Source organism: Hemiscyllium ocellatum, chromosome 33, assembly GCF_020745735.1.
Source record: "Hemiscyllium ocellatum isolate sHemOce1 chromosome 33, sHemOce1.pat.X.cur, whole genome shotgun sequence".
In the NCBI taxonomy this organism is placed as follows: Eukaryota; Metazoa; Chordata; class Chondrichthyes; order Orectolobiformes; family Hemiscylliidae; genus Hemiscyllium; species Hemiscyllium ocellatum.
Window position 1 is genome coordinate 6,979,065 of NC_083433.1, and position 16,414 is coordinate 6,995,478.

The window sequence follows — 16,414 nt, forward strand, 5'->3', positions numbered from 1 at the left end:
AGTCTAACCCTTTAAGTATATATTGTAAGAATGAGATCCCCTCTTATTCCTAGAAACTCTGGGGAATTTAGTTCCAGTCTCCTAATATCTCTTCATGGAACAGTCCCACCATCCTGGGAATAAGTCTGGTAAACCTTCATTGTACATTTTGGCAGTTTTCTTTTTCCTGAGATAAGGAGATTAAATTAAAGTGCACACAGTATTCCAGATACTTGGTCTAACCGAGCTGCTATAGAACTGAGGGGACTCATTCCTGAAGAAGGACTCATGCCCGAAACGTCGATTCTCCTGCTCCTTGGATGCTGCCTGACCTGCTGCGCTTTTCCAGCAACACATTTTCTGCTATAGAACTGAAGCAAGGCTTTGCTGCTCCTGTACTCAGATCTTCTTGTGATAAAGGTGAAGATATCATTAGCCTTCCTCACAGCTTGCTGTATTTGCACGTTAGCCTTCATTGACTTAGCAGCAAGTTCCTCTGCACACCTGCATACAATTTTCCAATCTCTTACCGGTTATGCACATCCTTTTCTCTGACCAAAGTAGATAATCTCATATTTTTCCATATTATATTCCAGTCACCGTGTTCTGGAAAGAGATGCTTATCAATAAAGGAGCCAGGAATATTATGAAGTTTGGACACAGACCTTTATGTAAATACATTAAATACACTCACCTGGAAACGCGCAGAGCACGAATAAATTAATAATAACAGACGAGACGATGGAGCGAGTTTGGGACAATATAAAAAAGGGAGATTCCTTTCCTCGTCAGTCATTATAAGTAAAAATGAGCAAGTAAATCTCAAAGAATGTTCCAGACCAATGACAGAACATTACACGAGTTAAATAAATACAGTAAACATCCATTTACAAAAAAAACACCTCAGGGCTTAACAGCAATCAATGCATTGACAGCAAAGCTTAATTTACATTTTCAATAAGGACTGAACAGACCATATTTCAGAGAAGGAGTACCTCAGTATCAGAGTGGAGATGGAATTTTAACAAGAGGGGGTCCTGGGGATGGAGGCAGGATGTGGGAGTTGGTGAGGTGAGCATCAGCTGATGCAGTGATGGACAGGTATCAGTACAGAGGGGGATAGGGAAGCTCTGACAGACCTGGACATACATCATCCCAGGAGAATTGGGGTGCAGAGCTGCACAGGGTGATCCCAGGCCTGGAGCCGTCTAGTCACTGACATGACTTTGGGCAGGAGTTGGACATGACTTGGTGTGGAACCAGTGATTGAAGTCTACTCCACTTCATCTGGAACCTTCCCTCCACCATCACCTCTGCACAAACATGACTTGGCCCTCCCCACCAGCCTCAATGGCTCCAGCAAGTGCTCCCTGTGAAATGCCCTCTAACTTCCCCCACCCCTGAAACCCAACAGTGTCTTGCTGCTTGCTTCCAAATTTTGACATTATAATAATCAAAAAAAAGCGCATCATTAGCTATTGAGGAAACTTAGGAGGGATGTGCCGTCTGTGTGTGTGTGGGGTGGGGCATCAAAATGGAAGGAAAACCGGGGCCTGGAGAGCAAACACAACTCTGAAAAAAAGAGCTATATTAACATAGCAGTAAAACGTCCCACGCTCACACACCCCCTCTCCCCCCAAAAAAAACCTCTGCAGTCCTTACAGGATCCTGTCACCAGGTAAACCCAGTAGCCTGGGCTGGAGAAGGCCAATGGTCAGCCTGTAAATTGCAGTTAAGGAGGACAGAGAGGCACAGGCCAAACTGCTTCATCTGAAAGGTCCTGCAAAAGCTATCCTTTTCGCAGCTCCTTCTGGACAACTGAAGGCTTCAGGCCTCAGCCCAGAGCTACAGCAGCCTTGAAGGTTCTTCCTCCATCTCTCTCTGACAGCTTTAACATCAGCATTCACTGTCACGCACAATGATGCAGACACTCATGACTCTCAGGGCTCAGGACAGGGTCTCCCCCTTTCAGGAGAGAAATGACACAGAGAGAGAGACAGAGAGACAAACAGCTAAAGAATTTGTTAGATATAGAGTAAAGCTCCCTCTACACTGTCCCCATCAAACGCTCACAGAACAGGGAGAGACCAGGACTAGATACAGAGTAAAGCTTCCTCTACACCATCCCCATCACATAATCATAAGACAGGAACAGACCCGGGTTAGATACAGAATAAAGCTCCCTCGATACTTTCCCCCATCAAATATTCATGGGACTGGGACAGGACAGGGTTAGATACAGAGTAAAGCTGCCTCTACTCTTTTAAACAGAAATTAATTGTCCCTTGATACTGTCCCCATCAAACACTCCCAGGACACAGACAGCACAGGGTTAGTTACAGAGTAAAGCTACCTCTACATTTTCCCCATCAAACTCTCCTTGACAGGGACAGCAATGTCCCATAAAAAGCTCAGTCTCTGACAAATTGTCTGTTTGTGCCCCTGAGCCTGTTGCCGAGACAATAATCTCTGAATCAAACAGTGTGTGTGTGTGTGTGTGTGTGTGTGTGAGTGTGTGAGTGTGTGTAGATGGAACACTGTGCTGTGCAGCATGAACAGGTTGAAGCTGGATGGGAGGTTGGTGGGGGATGCAGAAGCCAAAGTGCAAGCGCAGAAGGAGCAGCTGGATTTTAAAATAAATCATAAAAACTTCTCAAAGGCAACTTTCTCCGGCACAGAAACAGTTTTGGGAGCTCTCACTCACAAGAAAAAAAAGTCCCACCACTTTGTGGGAGGGATGGGAAGAAACAGTGGCTGTGGGAGGGCAGGGCAGGCTGATCGGTATATTTACATCCAGGACCCAAAACAGGACAATACCTTAAAGTCGCGTCATAGCTTTTCCTGCTATGTGCCCCTGGGTCACCCACAGGCCTCGAGCCAGTACTGTGGCTCAGTCCCACTAACAGTCTGGAGGAAGTGGTGGGGAGAGTGGCAGTGGGTGATTGACCTCAGATGTGGAGTCCACGGAGTGACACAAGATGAAAACAGCATCACTGGAGGAATGAAACAATCTCTCCAGCTTCTCGCCCACTCTTCTTGGGTGCAACACTAGGGTAGAGGGTGAGAGGAGACAGCGGTGGATGGGGAGGGTCTCTTGCCCTTATAACAGTCGGGTCAGTTCTGTGATATTTCTCATACTGGTTCTTCAATTCTTCTAGCCACAATAAACTGCACGACGACAGCGACTCATCACAATCCCCTCGAGATCTGCAAGTGCAAAAGGGAAAATGCTTAATGCAGCATCTTTTACAGAGTTAACTTACGATTTACCAAATTTCTTTTTTTAAATTCACCCATGGGATGCGGGCATTGCTGGCTGTGCCAGCACTTATTGCCTATCCCTTGTTGCCCCTTGAGAACGTGGTGATGAGCTGCCTTCTTGAACTGTGACAGTCCATCTACTGTGGATTAACTCAGAATGCCATTCGGGAGGGAATTCCAGGATTTTAACCCAACAACACCGAAGGAACAGCGATATATTTCCGAGTCAGGATGGTGAGTGGCTTGGACAGAATTACGTACACTTGTGTTTTCAGTATCTGCAGCCCTTGTACTTCTGGGCGGGACTGGCTGTGGATTTGGAAGGTGTTGTCTAAGGTTATTTGGTGAATCTCTGCAGTTGCATCTTGTAGATAGTACACAATGCTGCTACTGAGTGTTAGTGCTGGAAAGAGTGGATGCTTGTGGATGTGGTACCAATCAAGCGGACATTTTGTCCTGGAATTTGTCAAGCTTCTTGAGTGTATTTGGAACTGTACTCATCCAGGCAAGTGGGAGTATTCCATCACATTCCTGAACTTGTACCTTGTAGATGGCTTTGGACAATCAAGAGGCAAGTTACACACTGTAGTATTCTAGCCTCTGACCTGCTGTCATAACCACTGTATTTATAATGTGAGTCCATTTGAGTTTCTGATTCAGTGATGGTGATACCACTGACTGTCAAGGGGTGATGGTGAGATTGCTTCTTGTTGGCCTAGCATTTGTATGGCATGAATATTACTTGCTATTTGTCAGCCCAAGCTTGGATATTGTCCAGATCTTGTTACATTTGAACACAAACTCCTTCAATTTCTGAGGAGTCGTGAATTCTACTGAATATTGTGCAGTCCTCAGCAAACATCCCTACTTCTGAACAATGAAGAATTAAACTATTCAATACTGTTGTGTCCAGGTCTTACAGCACGCAGCTCTACTAACCCCAACATTCTCCCAACCATGGGTCAGGCTCACACTTACTTGCTGAGTGATGCTAGCACGAGTACGTCCGGATTGATGGTGTGTCAGCTCGCGGAGTCCCTGAGGGGTTACCTAGGTTACAATGAAATATATTTGTGTGAAAATAATGACCAATTGAATTCTTAAAAAAGCTTGCAGCATTAGTTTAATTGGCCAGTTACAATGTAGTCTTCCTCTGCCCCCTCCTCTGTGTATGTCTCTCCCTGCAAACCTCCCCCCTCCAAACACCATTTATGTGTTTCTTTCCCTCTCGCTCTCTTCCCCCTCCTGGTATGTCTTATTGTCTCTTTCGGCATCGTATGCATCCCTGTAACCATCATCGTCATCTCTGTGTATGTCTTTCTCTCTCTCTCATCCTTTCTTGTGTGTTTCCCACATCACTTGCCTTTCCCTCTTAAACTCCTTCTCATATCTTCCTGTCACAGAGTTGTGCTTAAGGAGCGCCACACTATCGCAGGGTCAGTGCTGAGGGAGTTCTTTGCAATTCCCTGGTCAACATTTATCCCTTGGTCAATATCACAAAAAAAATGATGATCTGGGTGTTATCATATTTGTGATTTGTGGCAGCTTGCTGTGCACAAAATGGCTGCCACAGATATCATGTGACAGCAATCACATCTCATTGGCTGTAAAGCACTTAGGTGAGTTTTGAAAATATGAAAGGAGCTATATAAACACACATCTCTCTTACCCTCACTCAAGTCTCATGGTGTAGGTGATGCCACATTAACCCTACACTATCCCCCCCCTTCCCCAGAGTTCTATATCTGAGTCACCTGGACTTACTTCCCCATGGCTTGCCTGATATCAGGACTCTCAGTATGACCAAGCCAGAGATAGACACCGTAAACAAGGTGACCAGGGACTTACTGTCTGGCTGCACCTTCCGCAGCTGCACGTTCTGCGATGCGATGGCGGCTGCAGTCACCCGGAAGTTGGCTGGCAGAGTTTCAGACGTATCTGAGGTCATGTCACGCATCTCCTTCGCCCGAAAACGCTTGCGCCATGAGGGCGCCCGGCTGAAGTTCTTGGTGTCATCCTGGAAAGGGAGTCGGAAAGGAAATTAGGATTCATTGTCCAGGAGGAGGAGAAGGCCATTCAGCCCGTAGTGACACTGTTAGAAATGAAAGTCCCCTTAAGGGTTAATTAGAAGATCCCCAGAGTTAACTGAGGGAGGTGATACTAGGACTGCATGTTTAAGAGCAGGATTCTTATTTAGTCCCCTCCCCTTTTGATACTAGCATTACCCTTAATAGGCCTTGTTTATTTTGCAGTGCTGTGGGATCCGTGGACCATGTCTATATTGGCTGTGGGCAAAAGTACTCTCCCTCTTTAGTTAGTTGAAAATCCTTTTGGTTCCACTTCACCTCTACACATTCCATTTGTACCTCGGTGTCCTTGGAGCACACAGCGTCCATCAATACTCTCAATGCTTTTAGAGAGAGGTGGGCACAGCGGGAGATACAGTGCTTTATCTCCTCCTCTGATTCCATTTTGATATAGCCCTTTCCCTCTCTTCTTATTTCTCCCTCACATTTGACAGTTTGTGTGATCCATGAACTTGTAAATATCGAATTAGCTGCATTGGTGGTGGTTAGTAGTTACAGAGATGTACTGCACAGAAACAGACCCTTCAGTCCAACTTGTCCATGCCAACCAGATATCGTAACTTAATCTAGTCCCATTTGCCAGCATTTGGCCCATATGCCTCTAAAAGCTCTTCTATTTATGGAGGTTTACAAAATTATGAGGGACATGGATAGGGTAAATAGGCAAAGTCTTTTCCCTGGGGTCGGGGAGTCCAGAACTACAGGGCATAGGTTTAGGGTGAGAGGGGAATTATATAAAAGAGACCTAAAGGGTAACTTTTTCACACAGAGGGTAGTTCATATATGGAATAAGCTGCCAGAGGAAGTGGTGGAGGCTGGTACAATTACAACATTTAAGAGGCATTTGGATGGGTATATGAATAGAAAGGGTTTGGAGGGATGTGGGCCAGGTGCTGGCAGGTGAGACTAGATTGGGTTGGGATATCTGGTCGGCATGGATGGGTTGGACCGAAGGGTCTGTTTCTATGCTGTACATCTCTAAGACTCTATGACTTTATTTGTATACCCATCCAGATGTCTTTTAAATGTTGTAATTGTACCAGGCTCCACCACTTCCTCTGGCAGCTCATTCCAGACAGGCACCACCCTCTCCATGAAAAGATTGCCCCTTAAGTGCCTTTAAAATTTTTCCCTTCTCACCCTAAACCGATGCCTTCTAGTCCTAGTCTCCCACCCCAGGGAAAAGACTTTGTCTATTTACCCTGTCCATGCCCCTCATGATTTTATAAACCTCTATGAGGCCACACCCCTCAGCCTCCGTTGCTCCAGGAAATAAAAGCCCCAGCCTGTTCAGCCTCTCCCTGTAGCTCAAACCGTCCAACCCTGGCAACATCCTTGTAAATCTTTTCTGAACTCTTTAAGTTTCACAACATCTTTCCAGTAGGAGGGAGACTAGAACTGCACACAATATTCCAAAGGTGGCCTAACCAATGTCCTGTACAGCTGCAATATGACCTCCCAACTCCTATACTCAATTCTCTGACCAATAAAGGAAAGCATACCAAACACCTTCTTCACTATCCTATCTACCTGCGCCTCCACTTTCAAGGAATTATGAACCTGCACTCCAAGGTCTCCTTGCTCAGCAACACTCCCCAGGACCTTACCATAAGTCCTACTAAGATTTGCCTTTCCAAAATGCAGCACCTTGCATTTATCTAAATTAAACTCCATCTGCCACTCCTCAGCCCACTGGCCCATCTGATCAACACCTGTTGTACTTTGAAGTAACCTTCTTCATTGTCCACTACACCTCCAATTTTGGTGTCATCTGCAAACTCACTAACTATATCTCCTATGTTCACCTCCAAATCATTTATATAAATGATGAAAGGCAGCGGACCCAGCACCGTTCCTTGTGGCACACCACTTGTCACAGCCTCCAGTCTGAAAAGCAACCTTTCACCACCATCCTCTGTCTTCTACCTTTCAGCCAATTCTGTATCCAAATGGCTAGTTCTCCCTGTATTCCATAAGATCTAACTTTGCTAACCAGTCTACCATGAGGAATCTTGTCAAACGCCTTACTGCAATCCATACAGATCATGTCCACTGCCCTGCCCTCATCAATCCTCTTCATTACTTCTTCAAAAAACTCAATCAAGTTCGTGGGGCATGATTTCCCATGCAAAAACCCACGTCGATATACCTAATCAGTCCATGCCTACCCAAATACATTTAAGTCCTGTCCCTCAGGATTCCCTCCAACAACTTGCCCAATGAAGAAGTTCTCCTCCTCTCTACAAGAGTCTTTCTCTCACTGCACCCCCCAGGCCATCTCCTCTGCCCTGAAGTTCTTATCTATTGCATTATCAGCTACCTTGCCCCCAGCCCCACCCCCCTCCCATTTATCTCTCAGTCCTCCCGTCCACAAGCCTCATTCCTGATGAAGAGCCTATGTTGATTATCCTGCTCCTCAGATGCTGCCTGACCTGCTGTGCTTTTCCAGCACCACACTCTCACCTCAGATGTCAGGCTCACTGGCCTATAGTTCCCTTGCAAAGCCTTACCATCTTTCTTAAATAATGGCACCACTTTAGCCACCTCCAGCCTTCCCACATCTAACCTGTGACTATCGATGATCCAAATATCTCAGCAATGGTCCCAGCAAGCACTTCCCTAGCTTCCCACGGAATTCTAGGGTATACCTGATCAGGTCCTGGGATTTAGCCACCTTTATGCATTTTAAGACATCCAGCAACTCCTCCTCTGTAATATTTTTCACGATGTCACCATCCATTTCCCCACATTCTTTATCTTCCATGTCCTTCTCCACAGTAAATACTGAGGCAAAATACATATTTAGTATCTCCCCCATCTCCTGCAGTTCCACACATAGGCTGCCTTGCTGATCTTTGAGAGGTCCTATTCTCTCCCTAGTTACCCTCTTGTCCTTAATGTATTTATAAAATCCCTTTGGATTCTCCTTAACCCTATTTGTCAAAGCTATCTCATGTCCCCTTTTTGCCCTCTTGATTTCCCTTGTAAGTACACTCCTATTGCCTTTTTACTCTTCTAAGGATTCACTCGATCTCTGTTGTCTATAACTGACACAAGCTTCCTCCTTCTTCTTAACCAAAGCCTCAATTTCTCTAGTCATCCAGCATTCCCTATACCTACCAGCCTTGCCTTTCACCCTAAAAGAACATACTGTCTCTGGACTCTTGTTATCTAATTTTTGAAGGCTTCCCATTTTCCAGGCATTTGTAAACATTTGTCCCCAATCAACTTTTGAAAGTTCTTGTCTAATACCGTTAAAAAGGGGGAAAAAATGCCATGGTGATTTTGGAGGTGGGAAAGTTGCTCAATTGTGCGTGACAGCACTTCTGGGAATAAAGAAAAAGAAAATAGCAGGGTTCTTAATCATAGTTTGGAGTGGTTCATGGAGTCCCAGACCAACTTTTTATTTTGAGGCACTATGGAATCCATGGGCAATGTATACATTGCTTGTGGGTATTTCCACTCCTCTTTTAGTTATTTGTTGTTTGGTTGCACTTCGGCCCTAAGCTCTTGATCTTTGGTCATCCAGTGCAGAGGGGTTGGACAGATTGGAAGGCCTTCTTGTGGTCTGCTGCTGGGCATGGCCTAGCTGGCTATAAACAGGCCTAGGCAGCAGCAGACAGTGGAGGGGGTCATCTCTGCTTACTGTCTGACCCTCTTCCGCAGTTACATTCGTGCCCAGATGACCTTGGAGAGGGAGCAAGCAATGCTCTCGATGCTTTTAGAGAGAGGTGGGAATTCCAGGGAGTGGAGTGTATTATTTCACACCCTCCATCATGGAAACTGATGTTTGTGCTAAATTATGGATTTTCAATGACACTCTTGCACTATCTAATCCAACATATAGACTGTGTTCACACACACACACACACACACACACACACACACACACACACACACACACACACACACACACACACACACACACACACACACACCCCTCTCCTGGCTACAGGGGTCAATTTGCAGACGAATGCTCCAATTAGGAATAGGCCATTCAGCCCCATAACTGCAAATGTGTTGCTGGTCAAAGCACAGCAGGCCAGGCAGCATCTCAGGAATAGAGAATTCGACGTTTCGAGCATAAGCCCTTCATCATTCCTGATGAAGGGCTTATTATGCTCGAAACGTCGAATTCTCTATTCCTGAGATGCTGCCTGGCCTGCTGTGCTTTGACCAGCAACACATTTGCAGCTGTGATCTCCAGCATCTGCAGACCTCATTTTTTACATTCAGCCCCATAAGTCTACTTTGTTATTCTATAAGATCATGGTCGATGATATCATAACCTCAACTTCACGTTCCCACCCTTTCATTCCCTTGTTTAAGAAGAAGAGCTCGATACAATTTCAAGGGCTCTCTTCCTGAACAGCAGAGTGCAAGCAGTTCCAAACACTTAGGAAAAATGTTACCTCCTCTCTGTTTTAATGTGTGATTCCTGATTTTAAACAGTGACCCTTGGTTCTAGATTCTCCAGAAAAGTAAACATCTATTCTACATCCATTCAGTCAAGGCCCGTCAGGATCTTATCTGTTTCAATCAAGTCACCTCTTACTCTTCTAAATTCCATCAGGTACAAGTCGAGTCTGTCCAACTTCTCCTTAAGACAATCTGCCCATTTCGAGTGTTAGTTTAGCAAATCTTCTCTGAACTGCCACCAATGCATTTAAATCCTTTTTTTAAATAAGCCGACAATACTGTCGATAATACTCCAGATGTGGTCTCACCAGTCCACTGTATAACTGAAGCATAACCTCCCAATTTTGTATTCAAATCCCCTCATAGTCAATTATAACATTTAACATCTTCTATACCTTAATTAGATCTCCTCTCATTATTGTAAATCCACAGCCCTACAACCTCTCATGAGATAATATGCTTCTTTTTTGTTCTTTCTGAAAAAATGGTCATGTTAACATTTTCTCATATCCTACTCCATTTCGTTACATCTTGATCCACTTAGTTAATCTATTGATAGCTTTTTGTAATTTTTTGGGTCCCCTCCCCAACTTAATGAAACTTTAAGAGTCCCCTCTTTCTGTTTTTACTCTCGTTAGTCTTCTTCCTCCCCTCTGTTCATCAACTCAATGATCAACATGCTTCGAAAAGTGATTAAAAAAACATGTACAGGATCCAGGGTTTTGCTAAAAAAAGGCATATTATGGAAAAGGAAGAGAGTAATGGTAAAGATACACAACACCATCAACTCAACCTGAACTAGAGTGTTTGGTGTAGTTCTGGACACTGCATTTCAGGAAAGATGGGAAAGTATTAGAAAGGACGTGGAAAAGATTCACAGGGTTAGATCCATCGATGCAGAACGTTAGTTAGGAGAATAGGTTGGAAAATTTGGTGCTGTTTCCTTTGAAGAAGAGCAAAGTGGGGAGGTGTCCAAAATCCTGAGGTGTCCGGACCGAGGATATCAGGAAAAACTCTTCAAACAGGCATGAGCATTGAGAATGGATTGAAGGTGATTGGCAAAACGTGCAACTTTGGCACAAGGAAGCATTTTGGATCTGAGGTGCATTGGCTGAGAGTGAAGTGGAGGCAGATTCAACTGGGAGTTGACTAATTATCTGAAGACTTGAAGAAAGATTTGGAAAAAAGGTAGATTTGGGGCTAGCTGAGCTGCTCTTGCAGAGAGTCAGCAGCAGTCATGATGGGTCAAATGGCCTCTTTCTTTGCCATTCTCTGATTACTGACTGGCAGTGTGCGAGAGAGTTCCTGAGTTCACACTCACCTCCTCTTGCCGGCGATCAGTTCCTTGAAGCAGCAGGTTTTTGAATTCATTTTCCAATATCTGACGTGCCTATTGGACAGATAACAATGTTATTAGTGTCTCACTGTGAGCAGATGTGATGTTAGATACAGTAGAACTGCCACAGAAAAATCATCAAGGCTTCAGAGATATCAATCTATCTACTGTCTGCCTCTAGTCCCAATATACCTGTCATGAAGACAACTTTTCACAAGATAGCAACATCCTTTGGCCAGAATCTGAACCTGGACCAGCTGTGTAAATACAGTGACTACAACAGCTGGTAAGAGACCAGAAATCCTGCAGCAAGTAACTCAGCTCCAGACTCCCCAAAGTCTCCCCACCATCTACAAGGCACAAGCCAGGAGTGTCATCAAATGCTTCCCACTTGCCAGTGCAGCTCCAACACTACTCAAGAAGTTCAACACAATTCAGGAAAAGAACCGAACTGGAATGGCACCCATTCTAACACTTTCAACGTCCATTCCTTCTGCCACTGATGCTCAGTCGTAGCAGTGTGTACTATTTACAAAAAGCACTGCAGACATTCACCAAAAGTCCTTAGACATCACCTTCCAAACTTATAATCACTTCCATTTAGAAGACACCCTCCAAGCCACTCACCATCCTGACTTAGAAATATATCAGCCATTCTTTCAGTGTCACTGGGTCAAAATGCTGGAACACCCTCCCTAACCACACTGGGTGCAATGCTTACACGAGGCACCTCACAACCATTTTTTCAAAGGCAATGAAGGATTGGGTAGTAAATACTAGCCCAGCCAGCAATGCCCATGTTCCATGAATGAACGAAAGGAATAAAACTCAGCCCTCTTGAAATGTCTGAGCTCCTCCAATTCTGACCTCTTGTGTGGTGCCAATTTTAACTACATCACAACTGCAGGTTACCTGTACCTCCAGATACTAGGTTCAAGAATTATCTTCCATAGACCTCTTTATATCTCGCTTTCCTTCAATAAGAGACTCCTTAAAACCAACCTTTTTAATCACCTAATGTAATATCTCCTTATATGGTTCAGAGTCCTACTGATACCTGCTTGAGAAACCTTGGCCCATTATTCAAGGCTGCAAGTAAGTGCAAGTATTGGTGTCCTTCAATGTTAGCTTGAATAAATTGAGTTTTTTTTTAAAAAGAGGGGCTTTTTGTTGCAGTGTGAGCATGACTGGCTGCAGAGAAATGCAGTTGGATCTTCCTGAATCATTGTAGTCACTGTGAAGAGCTACCTAGAGCTCTCCTCAGTAAAAGGGGTTCGATAACAGACTCCTCACTCGGGAGAAATGCTGTCTCACCTAGCAGAAAGCACTCCCTCTGTTAGGCAGGAGGAGGCCATTTGGCCCTTCTGGAGCCTGCACCAACATTTAATGCAATCATGGCTGAATATGCAATCAAGTATCCCATTCCCGCTGTCTTCCCATTCCCCTCAATCCATTCAGCTGCACAGGTCAGGTCCAGCTCCCTCTTGAATATATCTAATGAACTGGCCCCAACAGCTACCGAGAGAAGAAAATTCCACAGGTTCACAACTCTGAGAGTGAAGAAATTCTTCCTCATCTCAGTCCTGAATGGCTTACCCCTTATTCTTAGACTGTGACCCCTTGTTCTGGACTTCCACAACATTGGGAACATTCTTCCCGCATCTAGCCTGTCCAGTCCTGTCAGACTTTTATGTGTTTCTAGGAGATCCCACTTCATTCTTTTAAATTCCAGCGAGTAAAAGCCCAGTCAATCCAGTCTTTCCTCATATGTCAACCCTGCCATCCTGGAGTTAGTCTGGTGAACCTTTGCTGGACTCCCTCAAGGGCAAGAATGTCCCTCCTCAGACTAGGAGACCAAAATTGCACACAATACCCAGTGTGTGGCCTCACCAAGGCCCTGTATAACTGCAGCAAGACATCCTTACTCCGATACACCAATCCTCTTGTTATGAAGGCCAGCACACCAGTAGCTTTCCTCATTGCCTGCTGCACCTGCATGTCAACCTTCAGCGACCGTTTCACCATGACACCCAGGCCTTGCTGTATCTCCCGTTTTTCCTAAACAGCTTCCATTCAGATAATGATCTGCCTTCCTGTTTTTGCAACCAAAATGGATAACCTCAAATTTATCAACATTATAGTGCATTTGCCAAGTATTTGCCCACTCAGCCAATCTGTCCAAGTCACCCTAAAGACTCTTACCATCCCCCTCACACCACAAACTGCCACCCAGCTTAGTGTCATCTGCAATAGTGATGATATTGGATTCAGTTCCTGCGTACAAATTGTTAATATATTTTGTGAACAGCTGGGATCCCAGCAATGAAACCTGCAGTACCCCACAAGCCACTGCCTGTCACTTTGAAAAAGACCCGTTTAATCCAACTCTCTGCTTCTTGTCTGTGGACCAGTTCTCTATCCATGTCAAAATATTACCTCTGATACCATGAGCTTTAATTTTCCTTATTAATTTCGAAGTGGAATCTTGTCAAAAGCCTTTTGAGAGTCCAGATACACATCACATTTGTGGCACGGTGGTACAGTGGTTAGCACTGCTGCCTCACAGCGCCAGGGACCTGGGTTCATTTCCCGCCTCAGGCGACTGATTGTGTGGAGTTTGCACGTTCTCCCCGTGTCTGCGTGGGTTTCCTCCGGGTGCTCCGGTTTCCTCCCACAGTCCAAAGATGTGCGATTCAGGTGAACTGGCCATGCTAAATTGCCCGTAGTGTTAGGTGCAGGGGTAAATGTAGGGGTATGGGTGGGTTGCGCTTCGGCGGGTCGGTGTGGACTTGTTGGGCCGAAGGGCCTGCTTCCACACTGTAAGTAATCTAATCTAATGATTCACCCTTGTACACTGGTCACATCCTCAAACAATTTCAGAAGATTGGTCAAGCATAATTTCTCTTTAGTGAATCCATGCTGACTGAGACCGATTCTGTCACCGCTTTCCAAATGCTTAATTATTACATCCTTAATGATTGACTCTAGCATTCTCCCCACCACCAATTTCAGGCTACCTGGTCTACAATTCCCCATTTTCTCTCCCTCCTTTTTTTTTAAAAGAGTGTGGCTATATTAGCTACCCTCCAGTCCACTGGAATCCTTCTAGATTCTGCAGAATGCTTAAAGATGATCACCAATGCCATTACTCCAAAGCAACATCTGAATCAGTGGAAACCTCAGAAAAGGTTTTACTCCTGAATCCTTTACCCCCCTTTGGGTCTGGCATTTCCTCAGAGTGGCACCGTAATGTTGTGTTGCTCTCCCACACTGGGTTTACAGAAACGGGGCCAGGCAGAGGAGCCATTTGCAGATAGCAGAAGACACTGTACAGTCCTTGAGCTTCCCGAAGTGAAATCGTGGAGGGGTTTGTTAGGACCCCCAAGTAGAGTCACAAGCTCCAAGACAGCAACGGACTCTTCATCCCCATTTCCGAAAAAATTCTCCTCTGCACACAGGTCACCAAAGGGTCACAGTGAGCTACAAGTCTCTACGTGGCCACAGTGGGAAAGAACATAGGGCAGTTGGACAGCATCGGTCTGAGCTCATTGTAGTTGATTTTGGCAGGAGTCGCCTACCATCCCCACGTTCCCTTTCCCTACACATATACACATACACAAACACAGAGTGAGAAGCCAGTAATAGTCGGCGGTTCTTTCCTTCTCTGCAGACTTTGCGCTGGTGTTTTATGTGAACAGAAGGTGTGATCATTACTAATCCTAACACGCAGTGACTCATTACCTTTTTCCCTTTCCTTGTCCAACTCTCTTCCCCCTCCTTGCCTGAAGGCACTCACTTATGTAGGCCCAGCTCCACAGTAGCTCAACTCAAGTCAATGCTGTTGGCTATGTGGCTGCAAAAGCCATTGCACTGACCCAGTCCACATTTCCCAGCAGGAGTCACTGGACACAGAGAAAACCAAAAGCTGATTTGATGTTTAGTCTATATAGTGAGTGTGGAGACTGTGTACAGAGCCTTGCTGTCTTAAGCAGCCAATGTGGAGGAGACCAGGGGATCTTACTGAAGAGTTTGATGACAGATTGGAGAAGGTCGGGCTGTTCTCCTCACAGAGAAGACGTCTGACAGGAGATTTGATAACGTTTGTAAAAACATGAGCAGAACTGGATAGATATGGAAAGTGTGTTCCTGCTGTCAACAGGAACAAGAAGGAGAGGGTCTGGACTTAAAATGATAAGTTAAAAAAATTACACAGTGAGTGCTTAGGGTGTAGAATGTACTGCCTGGCAATGTGGAGGAGGCAGGTTAAATTGAAGAATTAAAGAGAACATTTGATGGTTATTTTGATTAAAATGGTGTGCAGGGACATGGGAAAAAGGTAAGAGTTTGGCACTAGATGACAGAGCTGGGAGATACAATGGGCCGAATGACCTCCTCTGCATTGTGACACCTCTGTGATTCTGACTCAGGGTGTCAACCGTGGCTCAGTGGCTCTCAGAACATGAGACCAGATACTCGAGAGCAAAGAAATAGCGGCTGACATCTCCAGTGCACTACAGATGAGGACAGCACTCCCGTGGATGCCCTCATCAGAGGATATGCGAAGCTAATCCTCTGCCTGCCCTTCCCGGTGACTGTAAAAGATCCCATAGCAATAGTTTGGTACACTTTCCTTTATTGATCAGAGTATTGAGTACAGGGGTTGGGAGGTCATGTTGTGGCCGTACAAGACATTGGTTAGATCACTGTTGGAATATTGCATGCAGTTCTGGTCTCCTTCTTATCGGAAAGATGTTGTGAAACTTGAAAGGGTTCAGAAAAGATTTACAAGGATGTTGCCAGGGTCGGAGGATTTGAGCTACAGGGGGAGGCTGAATAGGCTGGGGCTGTTTTCCCTGGTACATCAGAGGCTGAGGGGTGACCTTACAGAGATTTATAAAATCATGAGGGGCATGGATAGGATAAATAGACAAAGTCTTTTCCCCGGGGTGCGGGAGTCCAGAACTAGAGAGCATAGGTTTAGGGTGAGAGGGGAAAGATATAAAAGAGATCTAAGGGGCAACTTTTTCATGCAGAGTGTGGTACATGTATGAATAGATAGAGTAGGATGAATAATCTGGCTATTCATTCTATCTATTTTCCTCAGGAATGTCTCAACCTCTATAAGGTCACCCCTCAGCAACTGTGCTCAATTTAAGTTGAGAGTTGTCAATTCAATTACTGGGGGATATAGATTTAAGTTTAAAGGAGATAGGACAAGCAGATTTCTTTACACTGAAGGTGATAAGTGCCTGGAATTTGTTGCCGGCGGAGATGATGAAGTCGGATACAATGGCAACATTTAAGAGGCATCTTGACAGATATACAAATACAG

The 16,414-nt window shown here is 45.0% G+C and overlaps 1 protein-coding gene across 5 annotated transcripts in view; it reads right to left on the bottom strand.

The window, feature by feature from the left end:
* Positions 1-642: 642 nt before the first annotated feature.
* The window catches only part of ppfia3 (PTPRF interacting protein alpha 3), a 136,117-nt gene continuing 120,345 nt past the window's right edge, over positions 643-16,414 (bottom strand). For all 5 annotated transcript variants that reach the window (XM_060849616.1, XM_060849617.1, XM_060849615.1 and 2 more), the window contains 4 exons: positions 11,068-11,136; positions 5,089-5,257; positions 4,219-4,290; positions 643-3,186 (listed from right to left, as the gene is read on the bottom strand). In XM_060849616.1, coding sequence (XP_060705599.1) covers positions 4,232-4,290; positions 5,089-5,257; positions 11,068-11,136 — 297 coding nt within the window. In that variant the 3' untranslated portion in view covers positions 643-3,186; positions 4,219-4,231. The remainder of the gene's footprint in view (positions 3,187-4,218; positions 4,291-5,088; positions 5,258-11,067; positions 11,137-16,414) is intronic.